The sequence below is a fragment of the Diadema antillarum genome, unplaced genomic scaffold (assembly GCF_040938485.1).
Source record: "Diadema antillarum isolate AM-2024a unplaced genomic scaffold, OU_Dant_1.0 seq00000378_RagTag, whole genome shotgun sequence".
Classification (NCBI taxonomy): Eukaryota; Metazoa; Echinodermata; class Echinoidea; order Diadematoida; family Diadematidae; genus Diadema; species Diadema antillarum.
In genome coordinates, this window is record NW_027271377.1 from 390,770 (window position 1) to 410,720 (window position 19,951).

Consider the following 19,951-nt stretch of genomic DNA (forward strand, 5'->3'; position numbering starts at 1 on the left):
CAGTCTGTTGGGTTATGAGATTTTCCCTGCAATCAAATAGGCAGTGTAGACCTTAGGCTTAGAAATCAATGATAGGATCCCCCACCCCCTTCCATAAGAAAAAGGGAAAATGAGCTAAAGACAGTTTCTAGGGGAAAGCGGGTGGGGTTGAATTTGCATTGTCGTTTTTTATTAAAAGTAGATTCTTCTCATATCCAGTAGCATTACACTAACCACATTTTCCTTCTATGCCCCATTGTCAGTACATTGACATTCTGAGCTTTCCGCAACTTACTAACTTTATATTACATGCTGTGATTTTTTTTTTCCTCTTTTACTCTCCTTTCTGTATCATTGCTCTCAGATAAATCTAAAATTAGCCTGTATGATGAGAAATGAGAAAAAAAAAGCACAGGGACTTCAAAACAAATCTGGACATGATGCGCACATCAAAATTAACATTTTAGGATGATCCAATGGTGCATGGTGTTGCTGTACAAGATGTTGGCATTAGAAGCATTTCATTTCTACAAATGCGGTCTCCTCCTCAGGATAATGTTTGAAACATGGAAAGTTTTAGAATTGATACCAACAAACAATATCCCTTGGTACATATCAGTGTTTATGTGGCATTTGGTGTGACCTTTAGTTTTTAGCTTCTTTTTTTTCCCCAATGTATGTTTATTTGTAATCTCCCTCCCAAGTTCATTTCTTATTCTCTGTCCTCAAATATATAGGATAATATCAGGAGAATATTTTTCCATTAGCCTGACCCAAATCTTTGCCAAAAGTGAACAATCTCTTGCTGTAGATTTCAGTTTAAAGAAAATTTTTGAGCAACTGGTTGTATTTAAAAGGATTATTAAGTGATTATTGAATATACTCTGCAGAACCACATTATTATTATTCTTTTATACCATTTCGTGTTTGCGAGACTCTGAGCGTTTCTTTTGTCGGCTTTTGTTGGTATTCCTGTCTTGTGCAGTCACCGACCAAAGCCTTTATGCATATAGCTTAGTCACCAGCTCAGCATCGCCATTTTGTTTCCATGGCTTGTATGTTCCTCGGGGATGTTCTCATGTCCGTTTGACCCTACCCTAGTTCTCACCTGCACAAGAGTGTGCAGGAAGTTCCCTGGGACTTCATGCATTTTTCATCTATGAGTGGGACTGTGACAGTTTCTTCTCTTAATGTGTAGAGTAAGGACAGCTTGTGACTATGATAGTTTCTAGTCTTATTATGTGTGTAGAGTGAGGATAGTGTGATTGTGCATGCAGCTTTGATACTTAGTTCAAAGTTTGTAATTCTTAAATGCATCAAGAAAAGGGTAAACTGGAGACCTTGGAAAGTTTTATTTATCAAACTACCAGTTGAAGTAAAGTGAATATTTGTGACATTGACATAAAAAGTTGATACTATAAAAGCAGAATATTTTGCACTGCCAAAATATGTACCTTTTTTATGCAGTATGATACCAGGGCCAAAATAAATATATATGTGCTAATATTTCATATGCAGTAATTTGTGTATTGTGGACGATAATACAAGGACCAGAAACTAGTTATATGCAGAAATGTATGTAATTTGTGTATTTTGGATGATATTACATAGGACCAGAAACTTCAGTTGTAAATGTATGCAGAAGTTTTGGTTTCCAAGTAATGCCTATTTGCCCTCAAAGGGAATATGATATTGCTCATGGGGCATGTAACATGTTCCACCTGTTCAGCTTGCTACTAGTTGCTTCATTTGAAATTGACAGAATTGTTGGAACTTCCCATCAAAACAAGTTTTGATGGCTTACTAATCTAATATGTCATGAGCATTCGTGTCTTAAGCATCTTGCCACTGCTCAATGGATAATACCCCTGTGAATTATCTTCTGTGATGCACCTGCTTTGCAACTGTGAGAACAGGGTGGTGACAAAGAATGGAGGCCGGCGTCTGAGATTCTAGACTAGATGCAGATTGAGTATATATACTGCCCTAGCCTAGCTGCTGAGCCCTTAAAATCCAATGCGAAGGCTGAGTCGGCTTATCAGATAGTTGAATACTAAACCCTGCCGGGTGTTGCAGATGAATGTAACATCATCTTCGGCTGTCAGAGCAGTTCTGCCATGGTAAGCTGCAGAGCTCCTGCATGATTTTTGTAGTTTTTGTGACTTTTCCTTTACCTCTACTCCACTCCTTCCTCCTCCCCCCCGATCCTAAAATGTATCTATCTATGATTACTGAGATATCCATTTGGGTCAATCTATAGCTAATTTTAGTTTTGAGCTAGAAGTGCAACTCAATTATAAGGCAATACAAAAATGATAGTGATTTGATATGTGAGTCTTCAACCTTGCTTTGGTTGTTTCTCAAGCCTTGTGAGCCTTTCTCTGGTGAGGCACAAGAACAATTCGATTCTCTCAGGATGACCTCGAGCTGGGAGTTTGAGTGTTATGCTGTGCTACTGCCGAACTGCCTCAGGGACATCCAGACGCATTGCACACAAATGACGTCTCTGGATCTTTGAACAATGGACATGCGGAAAACCTGATCCCCACAGCAAGGGGAGGACAAACAGAGGATGGAGAGGCATTCTTGAGGACAACTCTTCATCGTCAAGGAGATACGCGAGGGACGAAAAGTGGGGAGGGGTGGGGAGGAAAAGCAGAGAGTAAAATCATCAAATCATTACATCAAATTGGCAGATAGAATGAGGGTGGGATGCCCAAATCTTGTGGATACCCTTATTGTTGGGAAAAATGAAGGAGTGATGCAAGTGGTAAGGTACAATTTGAAGATCTTGAGGAATGCCCTCTACTTGGGGAATAGAAGGAAGGGGGGGGGTAGGGGGAGAAAGAGGTAGGAAAATGAAAAGGGGGTAGAAGGGAAAGGGGTAGTGTTCCTCCGAGGGTCTGGTTAATACGTGATGACAACACACTAAGCCTGTGAATCACACGTGATCGCATGATTCATACGCCGGGAACTCTTTCCCCCGCAGCCCTTAAGTGGGTCAAGCCGTCGAGGTACGCACGTCCCCCGATCCAATCTTGCATCTGCCAAGCCTGCTGTCACTCTTTCCCCCTCCAGTTGGAGGAGTTAGTCGAGTGCTGTTTCGTGCCCCTGTCTCGCCCAGTGTGTGTCCCCCTCAGCTCTCGTCTCTCTTCTAGTCTTTGGGGTTTTTTTATTTTTTATTGGAGAGGCTCACACGACAACTCTCCTCCGTTTTTCGGAGTTCACTTTGGTTAGTGCTATCAGCAGTTTCTGCATGCTCTCCCTGTTGGATTGTTGGATTGTGATCTGCAGACAGTTTCCTGTGCTCATGTACATATCCTATGAAGAGGGGTTTTTTGTCAGGTTTGTACTATCATAATTTATTCTGTAGAAATAAGAAATTTTGATTGATTACGTGTAATTCATATTAGTTGCCCTTATACTTCATATCACAGAGCTGCTTCTGTTGTTAACAAGTGCAACAGACACAAAACTAATTTGCAGTGTCTACATAGTAATTGTATGTGTTTATGTATCTATTGTTTGCCTTACCCACATATGAACCTTGTACTTGGTCAGCATGCTATGTCTTCATAGAGAAGATTTTCATTTCTATCTCTTTAGTTTGTTATGTCATCTTGACTTTATGATAATGTTATCGGTCTTTTGTTGTGAATGTGTCCCAGGTTCATGTTGAGGAGGCTCTAGGAGTTGCACTTATTTTTGCAGTGCCCTCCTGATCTTGATATATACTTGTTCTTGGAATATTGAAGGCACTCACAGTGTACAGACATACAGTACATCAACAACATGATCTCTATTCATGCATATAGCGCCTCCAAGGCAGTTGTGATGGCAGCATTGTAGATTCCACATCTGTGCGAATTAAAGGCATAATTTGTACTCTGTTCTGTAGCGCCTTGAGTATCTTTTTTAGGTAGAAATGTGCGCTTTATAAGAGTCTCACTATTATTATTTATTATTATTCTTTATTTGGTATATATTTGTTTTTGTTTACCATTTTCTTATTTGTTGAAATGTTTGAATATGTATATGCATGTAAATATATGATATCTTTTCATTTTTGAAGCGCTGAAAAGTGGACCTGTGCGCTATACAAGTAGCCACTGTTATTATTATTATTATAATTTACCTTTTGCAGACAAAACAAAAACCCAGCATTAGTGCTACAAAATAATTCTAAAATGTGAGTTAGGGATAGAAACAACCAATGTAAAAATTTGAACCAGTATAATCAATATTAAGTATTGTTAAATACGTATACAAAATGTGAACAATAGTTTATGAAAATGTTTCCAGACTAAACCGTCTACAGTTATGGTTTAATGAGAAAAATGGTGATATCTCCTTATATTTTAGGCTTTATTGCAAAAATTTTATATGGTAGGATGTTTTGTGATACAAGAGACTTACACACATGCATCAAAGGTGATGTCTTGAAAATTTTTTAAATCACTGCTCCCAAAGGTAAACAGGACCTTTAAGAAGTCATGTTTAATTGTGCATTATCCCCTACCTCATTTATATGATAAGACAGTTATGACCATTTTAGACAATCTTATCATGTTCTTCATTTGTGTGGGATTATCAATGCATAATGCAACTTAAATAATCTGATCAAATGGATCTGACGTCAACAGCTATTGTCTCATTCTGTATTCACCTGACAGCCTTTTGTTGGCACTCGTATAAGGTGGTTTTTTTTTTTTTAATCATGCATGCCCATGCTCGTTTGTTAAAAAAAATAGAAAAATGTGATTAAATATGTAGTATAATGTGGTGTTATTAGACAGACAGGAAAATCAAGCTAAATCAGAATTTTTGCTGTGGTTTGTTCCCACAGTTCTCTTTAATAACATCTCAAAATTGATATAATCACATAATCACATAATTGTGACTATGCATGTATTTTCATAATGATAGAAACTGTCAATTAGAAAGATTTTTATTTTTTTTTCCCTTCTACTTTCTGTCATTTCTGAATGACTGCCTCTGTTGAAGCCTACCTCTTCTGAAGCCCCTTACAGTAGACTAGTCAGAGTGGATATGTTATCACATCAGCTGTCAAGGAATTCATGTAAAGGGGTGTAGAGGGCACATTTCAAGGGACAAGACATAAGCCATAAAAGGACACTGAATCCAAGTAGGCCATGATTTTCTTCCATAAGTCACTTCCTTTTTCTTCTTTTTTTTTTGAGGGGGGGGGGGGGTGAGCCTGTACATATACTGTACGCCATATTGCTGTTGGGGCGACAAAACCTTGTATCTCAAACATGTCAGATGCTAAGGAGAGCAAATAAAACATGGAAGCCAAAGCACCATAACAAATGGAATTGCCTTTTCTTTGACATGCTGTGGTGGCTTCCATATTTTTGGGTACACTGTAGGACTGCCAAGATTTGGACAGGACATCACTTAACTGATTATCTGATAATTAACCTGAAAAGCGATTTTTCACCAAAATTTTGAGATGCTACGTCTTGTCACCCCAATGATGATATATTTCATCTGGGCTTTTATTTTCAAAAATTTCACAGGTCAGGTGCTAATTGCAAGTTCAAAAACACAGGAAAATCTTAACTGTAATACCAACTCCAATGTGAAGTGGGGACGTACATTTCTCCCTTCATTACTATACCCCACAATCGTGAATTTAACCACTTGCGCATTCTGTTGGGAAGTTCCGACTTGTGAAAGAATTTACTCAGTAAATATGTAGCGTATATAGACTTATCTTACCCATATCTATAAAGCACCTTTCATTGCTAGCTTAAAAGCCTTTGTGTGTCCCTCAAAGAGCACTCTTTGTCTGAGCAGCTGTCGTTGTCTGTTGGGGTAGAGGAGGTGTCGTTCTATTGGTCTGACACTTGTTTGAAAGTCTTTTAGTGCATCTACGTTACCTCAGTCAAGTAGGGTTTTTTTTAAATATTTTTGTGGCATTTCTTTCTTTGGCTGTTTGTTTTTTACTGGAGGAGCTCAGGATAGCTTTGTTGTGATTAAAGAAACTGGAGACTAGTGTTTGATGGCAGTACTGATGTAGATTATGATGAAGATCCAGGATTTTTTGTGGAGGCTGCTGCAACAGTTTTAAGGCATTGCTTTTACACTTTAACTGCATGGATGTTTGTATTCTTTGAATGCATCTAGTTTTATAACAAATGTTTGGTTGTTTGTTTGTGTATCTTCTACGAATGTATATTCACATTACATTTCTCACATGTTTGCTTATTTGTTTGTTTATTATCCATATAAAAAATTGTAAAGATATAGAGAAAAAATACTTATACAAGTCATACAAAATTGATAACTTCTAAATATAGTTGTATAAACTTGATTATTGAATTCTTAAAATGTATGATTATTTCGAAAGAAATGAAAATCATAACTTGTTAAGTGTAGATTTTATATCAGTCATCAGTCTTAATATGAAAAAACCCTTTCTGCTCCTTGCTAGGACACATGCATATTAGAATTGTTGTACAGGTATCTTCCCAGGTATAGATTGTTCAGCTCGCTGTTGCCTTGTCGGCTCCCCACCCCTTATCTTAATTTCTTTGGAAGGAGAAGTAGAGCACAGCCAAGGAATGTAGAGAAGAAGAGAAAAGCTCTGTAATCTTTGTATCCTTTTTATCAACTTGTGTGTATGTACTAAAACATAATGTGTTGTGTGAAACAAAAGTAGCTATGATAGACATGCCTGTGTGTTTGACTGAGGTTTAACGCAACTGTAGCTGTAGGATGGATCAAGTGTGTCTTCTAATCATGACGGTACATTCCATAACACACATTAAAAAAAGAATCATAGATCCCTACGCTTTCCAGGTCAGTTATTACAATAGCCTTGCCTGCAGTCACAGGGAGTGATCACAATGTAAGATTGAAATGTCACCTGACAAAAATTGTGATGTTTCTCTGAGGGTTACCGCTTGTGGATGACAACGGAAAACTTCACGGAGCATTAGAAAAATGCAACTTGGTGTGGCATTTTTTTGCAGTGTTACCGGTAGCTTGTAATTGGCACAGTTTTTGAGCAACTTTTGCATTGCAAGCCTTCATTTTTCACTGTCATCATGAATGGTAACATCATAATAGTTCAACCTCACAATTTAGGAAGAGTAGAAGCAAATGAGTAATACAATTTTGGTTGTAGTGTTTAAACAAATTCTACCACTGTTGACTAACTCCAAACTCATACCTCACAGTCATATCAGTTTCTCCAATTGTGTACACCTGCTAAGTTTTCCTTTTTATATGTGGTTTCAACCCTTTGCTGTGCTGGACAAGTACAACAGTCTATTTGTGACTAACATTTGATCCCCCCTCCTTTGTTTTTATTCTGATTTATCAGGCACGGGTAGCTGAGAAACAGAGACCTAAGGTAGAATACTGCTTTGGTAAGTTATCCTCTTTCATGTTTGATAATCTAAATGTCGTGCATCTGTGTATATTTGTAATTCAACATGAGAATGTGTAGCACGTTTGTAGCTTCTGTATTTTTTTTTTTTACTGGCTGTCGACAAGAGGGTATTCACATACACTTATAATTGTAATAATGTCATTCCATCAAACTCAATTTTTGTCATTCTGTCAGCAAAGACATACAAATAAATCAAAATAAACATGCTCAGATATTTAGAAAAAGGGTACGGTTTATTGCTTATCTAAAGTTACAAGTATACAGTTGTTCTTTAAAAAGAAAATCAAAATATGTGATAATTATCCTGAAATCTCATGCAGATGTGAACCCATTCATTATGTGAGGGAGTGAGGGAGATTTGTAATGATGATGGACATAATAACAATGATGACATTGATGATAATTCAAACATAATCACAATCATTATTGTTATCATCTCCATCATCATCGTCATCATTATCATCATCATCATTGTTATCATAATGATAATGATCATAACAATAATAACAGCCAAATTATCAAAAAAAAAAATGTCGAGGATAACAACATTGATGATTTGGTCATATTTACCAAGGTTAGCTTTTCAGAGGTGACATGATTCTTTGACAAGACCCTGAAGTTATCTTACCCCAGTATTCTTGCTAAGGCACCTCTATTCTCACCAGTGTCAAAAGGAATAATGTAAAAGTGGAAATTTTCGCGGTGTTCAAATTTTCGCGCATTTCGTGCAACCAGAAACAAGTGCGAAAATAAAAGCACACGAATATTTTTGCTTGCCATATGTGCCTGTGCGTGATGTCTTGATTCCGTGGAATTAAAAACACGCGAAACTCTTCCGACCCGGCCAAGTGCGAAAAATTAGTCACGCGAAAATATCCACTTTTACAGTAGTGTGATGGATAAAACATTTTGTCCAAGACTGTATGCCACATGTGTATGCCCTGCGTTTGAGCATTCACTCAGAAGTGAAATGAATTAAACCAGACTATACCATACCTTACTGTACCATGCCAGACTGATAGCATTCGAGGGCTTTGTGGAGATACAAGTTGTAGTGTACCTCATGAGCTATTTTTGGACTTAAGTCGGAGGGGTCAAATGTTTTTTTTAGCAACCCTGACATTCATCTTGCACACCTACGCTACATACAGGTGTCCCTTTCAAAGAGAATCAACTCTACCTGTATTATGACATAGTGCATGTTATTCACATTCTTCTTCTGCCAACTTCTGGTATGGTATGCTTTTGGACCAGTTGGTGCTCTCTGGCATGGTATGGTATAGTATAGTATGCTTTTGGAGTACATTGGGAAGTGGTCCAATTTTGGCTCTGTATGGCACGGTATGGTACATTTTGGGAGCATTCGAGTGCTTATATTGCACAGGAATGGTATAGTATGGTACTCTTAACCCATTTAGGATGGGCTGATTTTGCTACAACACGCATGTCCCATAGACACCTGTCCAATCAAATGAGGAACTAGTCTTAAATGGGTTAAAGAGAGGGCTTGAACGCACCCATACAGTGCAGGACCTGAAGAAATGACCTCTTTACTGAGGCTCCAGAGCATTAACCCCTACAATACAGTGAGAATAACCAATGAGCCAATAGAGATTGAGGATGTTTGTATATGAATATCAAACTTACAGTGTTGATGTATGATAGGGATTATCTCAACACTGATTTATTAAGTGTGGGGGTGTTGGGTGAAAGGTTACACTAAGGATTTAGGGTGATGCTAGTCACTTTTTTTAATGAGTCAGAGGCCTATGTGGTTTCAGTTTTACTACAGAGAAAACATGTAGAAATTGACAAAGAGTCTTCAAAAGTGAGAAAAATTCATGCTCAAGTACTTGGCCTCGTCTGGTTTCAATAAGTTGGGTATTTATTCACAGAGAGAGTGTGTTTCAATTCACAGCACTTGTGAATGTTCCCTTTGCGAGTGACTGTGTTTCAATTTACAGTATGGTTATTCCTTCACCAAATAAATGTGTTTAGACTGTCAGTGTGTATATTCCTTCACCAAGTTAATACACAGTTCTATAGATTTTTTTCTTCAAATGTATATTATAAGGTAGGTGAGAGAGAAGCATTTTGAAAATTGCTTGAAGTCTTTGCTTGGTCATGCAGTGGGTATTTAGGGTGATGGGAGGCAGTGGAACTTGCCCTATTGATTGAAAGGTCACAAGATTGATCAGTTTGATTTAGATTTTATTAGATTGATAAAAATTTGTTGTAATTTCATTACAGAAGCAACTGTATCAAATCAAATCCATTACTCATGATCATATTTATGAAAGCCTAGATACATGTCATTCTGATGCTGCGATTTTACTTGATTTTAATTTCGTCACATGCTCCGGAGTAAGTTCTGACTCACTTTGAATTTGAATTTCTCTTGCGTAGTTTTAATAGTGGGTGTGATTGTGCTGTCTCCGGATGCAGGCTTTTTAATCAAGACTACTTGTAAATACTTTCATACCTGGTATGCTTTCATAAAGAGTTGCAATTGATCTTTCACTTGATTTATTGAGCGTAACTCTTTGAATCATGTGTAAGTTCAATATTTCATAAAGATACTTGCGCTTGATTAAAAAAAAAAATCAAGCGTAACTTACAGTAGATTGAGCATTACCTGTGATTAATCACAAAGTTGTTTATGAAACACAATTTGCGATTGATTGCAACTTATGCTCAATCTTTATGAAACAGGCCCCAGGTATACTTTCATTGAAAAGAGAAATTAGCCCACTACTTTGTAACATCACCCAATGGTTACATAAAAAACCATTTTTTCTTCAATAGTACTTACTGTTGTGGTGTGTGAAGGGTCAGTGAATAGGCTCAGATGAAATGTTGCCAGAGGTCTACTTAACTGTCAGGTACTCTATTGACTAGTAAAGGTAGGTAAAATTAGTTTGTATGAGATGTTAACTTAAAGGTGCATGGTCCCGGTAGTGTAGAGGGCACTGTTGATGATACTGCAGATCACCGTTAGCATTGATACGAAGATTACCGAAGTTGAGCTGTCATCAAGAGTAAAGTGCGTAGGTGTTGCTAAGTAACATTGCCTTCATTGTCTTCTCTGCGCATCGGGTAGTCTGTAGTAATGCCAGGGTGCGTGCATATGTGCTTGTTATTATGACATCACAAAAGAAGTTTGCTAAAGCTGTCATCCATCTTAGCCAAATCATGAGCCGAACTGTGATCGGACCACTGACTACAGTGAATTGGACTTCTTTGGACTCAGGGAAGTGGGCCACAGCGTAAGCGCCAAAGAGGAGTCGATAGGTCTCTATAGGAAACTTGCGCCGTGTGCCCGCTTACACATTTGACTAAAACTCCGGGACCATGCACCTTTAAGGTTTGTGTGATGAGATGCTCTGTCTATATTGGTGTGTATGGTTGCAGGTACCAGAGCTATTTTGTTATTCTCTTCTTTTTTTCTTTTTAAAAAATTTTCCTCTTGACATCTTCCAGTGGTAACAACGTCGAAGCGCGACTTCTTCTTCCAAGCGGACAACCACCGCGATATGGACGACTGGGTGAACAGGATTAACAATGCGAGCAAGATAACAGTAAGTGTAAATTCTCCCTATTGGATGTATCTATGAAAACTCAAATGGCGACAGTGCTAGTTAATTTTCATAGCAATGTGTTGACAATGCTCTGCTGGTGCTGAGTGCGAGCTCTTATTTGATCGTACATGAAAAACATAGAGTAACACTTTCTCAATCTCCAAGCTACAATAGTTTCGTAGATTTCATCAGCAATTGTTACAAGTTAGAAAAATATATATCAAGTTATAAGCTGTGAAAATGCATTTCCAAAGTGACATTGTTGTAGTCATGATGAAAAGGAAAACACAGATGGGGGGGGGGGGGAGGGAAGGCTGAGATTGGTATGTGTCTGGTGGCATGTGACGTGGGCATCTTGCAATGGAGTCGATGTTACATTTTTTTATAGACAATGCTAAACACTGGCGCCAGTCAGACGATCCCAGACCGGTAAAAATCACTCTCAAGCCAGTGACTTTTTAGAATTTGTCAGATTTACTCATCAGACATGACCAGTAAAAGAAAGAAAAAAGAAAGATAGTCATAATTAAAGGATAATATTAAATGTTGAGGGAAGCTGAGAAAAAAAGGACTGGAGCAGTAAATTTTAGATTTAGACCAGTAAAAAATGGAAAAAACCCGGTATCTACTGTTTGACAGGGACAAGTCGGACCAGTAGGAAATATGGGTTAGTGTGCAGTCCTGAATTTGACTCCTTGAGGGCTATGCGGTTTGAAATCTTTTTGGAAGGAAACTGTCCTACATTTATGATCAAAGGCTGATTGTGCATTTGACGTCAATTCCTGTACGCTGAAGTGTTCTGCAGTCACCCACTGTATGTCAGATGTTGACGGTATTGAGGGAAAAAATACACTACTTAAAGCTTTGAGTCTAGAATTACATTTATGGATATGCATTTATGATCAACTTAATCTATTTTTGAATAAAATTTTATTACTGTCATTTGATTATCAATCTTTTTTCTCTTAATAGTTAGGCATTATACCTGCAGAGATATTAGCAAGCCTGATGTTCTAATGGAAAAAAAAAGTGCTGAACATTAATGGTTTCTCAGATTTCTACGTGACCAATAAAATGGCTGTCCAGAAATAGCTGTGTCCAGAAATAGCTGTGCCCAGCAGAAAATGAAATTAACTCTGACCCAAAGTATCTTGTTCCAAAGGAAGGAAAACTATTTGAAAACAAGCAAAGGGGGCAAAATGCACCCAAAACAAATTTAAACAAAACAACATGAAATGAGTGCCACTAGCAACTGTAGGATTCATTTCCTTTGGCCCAAATGTTGTAATTAAAAACATCATCTCCTACAACTGTTATCAAGGTCTTTATATACACACGTGATGATATGAGGTAAAACAGCAAAAATGCAGCATCCTAATAACTCTTCAGAACTGTGAATTGCTATAATGTCTTAGCATGCTGTGCCAAAAGAGACAATAAAATATTGTTTGCCAAGAAATATGCTGTCTTGATAGATAAGTAAACCTCCTGTGTAGTCCAAGGTCTCCCTGAACAAAACAAAATCTTAAAGTGGGGATGGGTTATTTAAATTTTATTATCTCTCCAAATATTAATATACTTGCAACATATGAACTTTATTGATGTATCTGCAAGCCTATTTTTAAAGGGTCATAGGTTCATGATTCTTGTTAGTGATGCATCTGGCGATTGCCCTGTAAAGATACTGTTCATTTGTGTTTATTCATTTAAAATGATAATCAAATCCCTCTTTATCCTGACTGTTTCTTTGTTTTTGATTAAGAAATATGTTGAGATCTCCAATAGGTATGACCCTTCTTCAGTGTCTTAATGCTGGCATTCATTAAAGTAAATCCAGTTGGCTTTACTTCAACTTTACAAATTTGCTTATAACCCCTTGACCCCCAACCCTTTTTTCAGATAGTACGGCCTCGCCCTTAGCAGTTAAAAACCTTGGGTTGCTCAGTCAGTTAGTTCAAAGTGGCCAGTTTAGGGAAGTGTTATAGATATATGACATATGAAACAGCTCTAACATGAAGGTCCAACTTGGGCAACTACTGGGTGCCCACAGGGGGTGGATGGGAATGCATTTCAGGCGTTTTAACCAACAAGAGGTGCCGATGAGTCTGCATGGAAAATCGTTGGCGGCAGCTGTCTCTGTGATACCCGCCATTCTACGTAACGCTTGAGGCATGGAAGCATGACCAGGCACGTGACTGTGTCGGGCAGAAATGACAGCAAAGGCGAACATATTCTGAAACAATAACAACAATTAAATCATAGATAGGATTTTTTTTTAAATGGTGTATTCATAACCATGAGAGCTGATACTGTTCTTTTTTTTCGGGGGTGGGGGGGGGGGGGGGTGGGGGTGCTGCTTATCATCCGTAACGAGGTACCAAAATGCCACACTTAGAATGTACTAAAGCAGTTGGCTTTTAAAGTTGCTAATTTTGCCATGTTGCACTGATTTTGTTTCAGAAGATTCACTCCACCATAAAAGTATGACTGGCTTTTCCAGAACATTTATCCTAATGCAAACTGTCCTTCCTTTTTCTCATTCACTGCTGGAACTAATTTGCCACATACAGCGGAATGTGAAAGGGGAGATAATATGCTATATATGGCATATATTCAGTGAGCGTAATTTTTCTCGAATTGGGACTTCCTGACAATTTTGTGTGTGGTTGAATTTGCGATTGCTGAGTACAGTAATGATTGGAGAATTTCATGCGTGCTAGTGACATTTATGCCGAGATCAGAGTTAAATTCTTTGGAGATCAGAGTTAGAAAATTTCATGTGTTGTTAAATTTGGGAATAGCACTCAACTCACAAAATTTGCCCCCCCCCCCCCAAAAAAAAAAAAAAAAAGAAAAGAAGAAAATAAAAACCTCACGAAATGCATGGCACATGTTATATACAGTATTGAACTATGTACATGTAGCAAGGTAAGAGGAGCCCTCTGCCATGTGTCTTCTGCAGCTCTGGAGGATGACTGTGCAGCAAGTTGTACAATGTACCCTGTTAGTGGTACCCTTGTGTACACATTCTACAGGGAAGCAGCCTGTTCAGAAGAACTAGTACACAAAAACTTGAAAATGACTAGGCCTCAACTGTCATTTAACCATTATAGAAGGCAGTGTTTTATATACACAAAAATATCATGACTATCATGTTTTTGGTCATTGACCTTACAAAAATCACATCCAGTATTGCAATATGCGTGTACCAGGTACTTCAAAAATTTATTCATGCTCATCTGATTCTCATTTAGCAAATTTTAACTTAATTTTGCAAGACTCTGCACCAAAACATGATCATGGAATGGAGGGATACTCGAAAAGAAAATGTATCCACCATTGATTACAAAAAAAACCAAAAAAACTCATTTTTGGATAAACTGGTGAAAGTGAAATACACTTTGCTTGCATCTTTCAAATCTCTCTAAAATACCACATTGCGACTCCTCTGCTCAGGTACCCTCAACAATAGCAAACCCCGGCGGTCTCCCCCTCGGAGACAAGAACGGCGGCGACATGAGGGCGGTCAGCTACAAGACGGAGGTAGTGGGCGGAGTGGTCATCCGGACACCGGTACAGGTGAGGAACCAACCGCTGCATGGCTATGAAGAATGCGATTCTAATGCAGATGCTTTTTTACCTTGTCTCTCCGCATTGCCTCTTTTTATCTGATTCCCAGATGTTGTTGTTTTTTTTTCCCGCACATCCTTCAGTAGTATGAAGATTTCTTTCATCAATACCAAGATCCATTTGTTAGGGCCCCAATCTTTCAATGACATTTTCTCCCTATCGTATAAACAGGCCTAGAATATTCAATCTGGTATTGAGGAGGTATTATATTTGATATACCTTCCAACAGTGGTAAAAAAAAGAAAAAAAAAAAGGTGTTCAAAATGTAGTTTGAGTCATATTTCAGAGTTATGATTCTGTAGTATTCCTTTTGGGGTAAACCTACATTTTGTACTTGAATATTTTCCATAGTTGAGTAATCCATGAGACCAGTTTGATTTTGCAATAGTGGTAAAGGTCATGAAATTCTTCTCGCTTCCCTTTACAAGAGTAATTCATAGAACCACTTCCACATCACAAGAGTGGTTATAAAAACAGAGAAAGAATACTATGCCCTACTTTCATTAGGACTGCAACAGTTCTGACATTTTAGATACCAAGTAGTACAGTTTATCAGATGAGAATCAGCAATCAGAACTGTGTTCAATTAACTCATCTTTACTACCAACTATTGGAAACAGCCTCCTTCTATTTGTTTAGATATTCTGATTTCAGTAAAACCCAATCTCGACTGTCCAAAATTGTGAAGATCATGTCACATGATTTTACATTTCCAATCTTCTGTAAGCAGCAATCTTGAACACACCAGCAAAGTTGGAGGACAATTTGACAATCAAATAAAAAGTTACGACAGGTACATTTTCTGTGCTGTTATTGCTGGCTATGGAAATTACTACAGTTCATGATATTATGTATGAACAACAATAATATTAAATGATATCAGTGCTTATTGACATCAATAAAGGACAGTTTGTATCAAAATCAGTAGCAGTATAATCAACACAACATATTGAAACTTGATTAATTTTAAAATGGCATACTCATATCGTGTAAAAAGTGTCAGTGATTTCCTTTAGCTTCCAACCTGACATTGTCTAATTTCAATCTTACCACAAGCAGGTCTGTTACATTGTAATTGGTCACCATAGAATAAGGCACTTGTTCATTATATATACCTTGGACTGCCTGATTAAAGATTAATTGAAAGTATAAAGCTGTTTCATTTGATGGCACCTGTGAAAGGTAAAGGCTTAGTGAAATGGTACAAAGACCTTTGAAAAGCAGCATTTTGTGAAGAAACGTGAGCACCATGTCATTATGATTTGTTGCTGTAGATGATTACAACCAATTTTTGTAATTGTTTTGCCTATCACAATCTGTGAAGACTCACCTGCTTTATGTAGGTCTTCTACTTTGGGACAATGAGATATTGCCGTGATATGACTGCTAATTTTCAACTTTCGCTTTCATAGCGTGCCACATTCAATCGTGTAGCACTGAGATCAACCAGCAATCTAAAGTCGTCCTGTTTGAACACTCATCCTTCATCAACTATTAATCTTTCACTGTGGAAAAAAAATGAGTATATTCCAATCTTTTACGGAGCGTATGTGATAGTGCTGACAAGATTTAGGTGAAGTTTGTGTTTAGTGGTACTTCTGACTGGCTGCAATGTCTCTTTCACATCAATATTCACAAAGGAAACACTAATCAGCAACAATTTTGGGTTACCCTCCCCCCCCCCCCCCCCCCCCCCCCCGAGGAAAAAAAAAAAGAATGAAAAAAGAATCATAATTTAAGGAAAAAGGAATCATAATTTCATGAAAGAGCACATGGCGAAGAGAATACGATGCCCTCACCAGACGATATGTTGTATTCCTCTGCGCAGCAGACTTGTGTGAGTTTTTGCTGCAGTGTAGGGTAAGAGTGAAGTACTGGATGACAGTGTGAATTACTGGGGTCCTAGATGATACATGGTAAGGCCTGCCCTGTTTGGCAGATCCATCAAAGTGCTTAGCATGGCTGACAGTGTTTGTTTCTTCTTCTTTTCTTTTCTTTTTTAAATTTTAAACCAGCTCACACCAACTCTTTTCAATTCAGTTCATTTCAATTCAGTTTTTTTGGCCGTGTTATATCAATACAAATGTCAACGCTATATCAATACAATGGAAAGTATGTTACAGCTGCCTCAGAATGCATAAGTTTTGAGCTTAAAAATAATGAATTAATTCTGATTTTAAGATAATGTCCTGCCATTAAAAGTGAAAAACACTGCATTCAGTTTATAAGCCAAAATATGTACAGTTCTAGTCCATGAGACAAGGTCAGATCTTGACAAACAAGGCATTGCCAAGTGTGAAGTCTAGTCTTTTTTTTTTCCTTGGTTATTTTATTCTTTTTTATTTTTTGCCACAGACACAGGAAATCTGTCCTTGGTTGTGAAATGACACTGGTAGCCCATCTACCCACTACTGTGTAGCATTGTATGGTAGAGCAAGTAGTTGGTCGTAGATGCCTGTACAGAGGACACAGTTCGCTTTGAATAGATTGAATTTTGTGCGTGTCCCTGAAAGGCAAGGACCCAGGGTAGGCCATTTCCTTGATGACCTAGGAAGAATTGTCGTGAAGGTGTGAGAGAAAGAAGAAAAGGGTAAGCTAGAGACAAGGAAATGAGTGAAAGAGGAAAATAGAGGGTAAAAGCAGAGGACAAACAGGAATGAGGTAGAAAGAGGGAGAAACAAAAGGATGAATCAGAGGAAAATAAAGAGGAGTTAGATATATGAATGAGGTAAAATAGGAGAAAAGGGATTAAACAGAGGAAAGGAAATGGTATGAGGAACAGATGGGTGACACAGTGAGGAAAAATTGCATCAGCTTAGAGATAAGACTGAGGAGGGTATAGAGGAGGAAAAAATGGGTAAAACAGCAGGTAGAAAACAGTAAACTGGCAAAATGATGGGAATCAGATGATAGGTGAAAGAGAATTGGGATGAGCGAAATGCAGAGAGCAGAGAGTCTGTCAAACAAGAAATTTGAGAACTGGAAAATTCGAGAATTTCTGTCACGGAAACCTGTGTACATATGGGTGTGAGATGCAGGGAGAGCTACTGGACTTCATTATTTCAATGCAAAAAGATTTGTTTTTGTTTTATTTTTTGGCTGATCTTATAATAGATAGAAAAAGAAAGAAAATTCAGCTATTCAGATATCCAGATATTTCACGTACAGTACAAAGTGCTTCTTTTTAATGGCAATGACAAACTTATGACTTACTAATCCTGTATGAGTACAAACTTTTTCTCGACAGGCCAATTTCAGAGAACTTCTCTTGTTTATGATTTTGCAGATGAAGGTAGTGTTATGCAATACTTGATACCTTCCCAAAGTCAACTGTTCATTCTTGAGCAAAAATCACATAGATTTCTGCACTGCAAAATGTTTTATGTACCGTACAGCCCAGTTGTATAGATAGTGTTTGTGATTTTGTAGGGCAAAGAATGAGGAGCACATCATGTGTAATTGTACAGATTTTATTTCTTACATGCCAAGAATCAAACTTAAAGTGTACCAATACCCTGAATATTATGTTTGCTATATTTGTAGAATATACTTGAGACATGCCGTCTGCAAATTATTATAATTTTTTGTCACTCTAATTTTTATTTATTGGAGTTTCAATGTAAATTTGAAAGAGTATACACAAACAAAAATGACTTGAAATAGACTAGTCAATCAACCGATTCTTTCAATCGAACAATCGTGCTATCGATATATTTTCCAAATACATCTTGAATGACAGTGATATGCAATGCCTTGGCACTATCAACTAACCGATCGACATGGAGTCTTGATATTATTCGTAAAAAACATATGGGTCTAGCTAGAACACGCATTCATCAGTACCAGCGCTTACGGAGCACAACTTAAACGTGCCAAATTGTTTTAATAGAGATATGATCTGATTTATCAAAATATGCTCATGCTTTCAGGGGCTATCACAGGTGAATTATGGCTGTTTCTTCTGTATTTTAGCTGTACACAAATTTGATTTCCAGGGTATTGGTATACTTTAACCCATCCGTATGAGATTCACTGAATCCCTGTGGAGTTTCCATGTGACATGCCAGGTTCCGACAGCCAAAGTGTTACCAAGTCAAAGGGCAGTTTAAGTCATTATTGCTGGTTGCAGAAGCAAGGGAGGATTCAATATCCTGTTCGCTCTTCGTCGCTGACCCCGGCGTGATAGGAACGTCACACGTCCGGTAAGAAGTGCCCCTGTCATCGTACCAAGGGGAGTCTGGATCAGACGGCAGGACGTGTCTCTCTTGGAGGCCTGTCACAAATCGTGGAATATCTGACGAGCATTTCCTCTTTGCCCCAGCAAAGGAGTGAATCCTAGCCATCAAAAAATCCTACAATCAGGACAGTCACTACATTGCCGAACGTCCTGCGGCCTAATCCCCGGCAAGTAAACAAACCAAAAAACAAAACAAGAATAGTAGATATTTACGGAGAGGGACATGTGCTCTTTTCTCTCGTGCATCGAAGAATTTTCGGAATGAGATGGAAGAATCTATTTTCGGGGTCTGTGAAGTCTATCATCCTTATCTCTTGCCAGCACTCTCTCGTCTCGCTGTCTGAAATTGAGGGTTTCCTGCACGATCAGAGTTCCTGTCATATTGTCGGTCCAGGAAGGCTCAGGTTCTTTCGAAAACTATCTTTAAAAAGAGCCCAGGATCGCTTAGGTCTTTTATCTGGTGATGGACATATGCTTCGGTATAAGGATAGAAGTTGGCATAGTTTATTTTATTTGTGTGAATTCTGTGATGCGGCAAGAAGACATTTCAGTTCCTGCTAAACCCATTATATTAGACGTCTTTGCACAGTAATGTGCGTGCTGTGGTAGGCTTCCCTTTAAATTCTATCATTAGTCCTAAAGTTATAATATTTGTTCATGAATGGGAATATAGCATATTGCAATTTGATATTTTTAGTCATTCGTACATTATCAATAGAAAATTGTGAGGTAGTGACATCATCAGCTCACTCATTTTCAAACTCACATCAACTATTCAAGAGCTGTTCTGCAAAAATTAGCAAAGCTGCACTATTTCTTAACTTCCCTGATTTTTATCTGATTTTTACCAAATTTTTACTGTTTTGCTTATAAAATTCTGCTCTTCCTTTTCAGACTAAATTTTAACTGGTCTGAAATTTCCTTTCAAGTTTGATCCACCACAGTGCCTTTGAAAGAAGAAGGATGATTATTGTCATTTATTACAAATTGGCAGATTTGCTATTTTTTAGAAAACTGTTTGCCGTTTTCTGCGACAGATATGTTGTAAGTGATTCAAGGTATTTCTGAGCTAATGCGAGACATCCTTTGTGCAATTTTGAATCTCCT

General features: G+C 37.9%; 1 protein-coding gene across 3 annotated transcripts in view; it reads left to right on the forward strand.

The window, feature by feature from the left end:
• Positions 1 to 19,951, forward strand: part of LOC139731555 (pleckstrin homology domain-containing family A member 1-like) — a 93,837-nt gene that overhangs the window by 32,234 nt on the left and 41,652 nt on the right. For all 3 annotated transcript variants that reach the window (XM_071642442.1, XM_071642441.1, XM_071642443.1), the window contains exons 4-6: positions 7,331 to 7,376; positions 10,880 to 10,977; positions 14,434 to 14,556. In XM_071642442.1, coding sequence (XP_071498543.1) covers positions 7,331 to 7,376; positions 10,880 to 10,977; positions 14,434 to 14,556 — 267 coding nt within the window. The remainder of the gene's footprint in view (positions 1 to 7,330; positions 7,377 to 10,879; positions 10,978 to 14,433; positions 14,557 to 19,951) is intronic.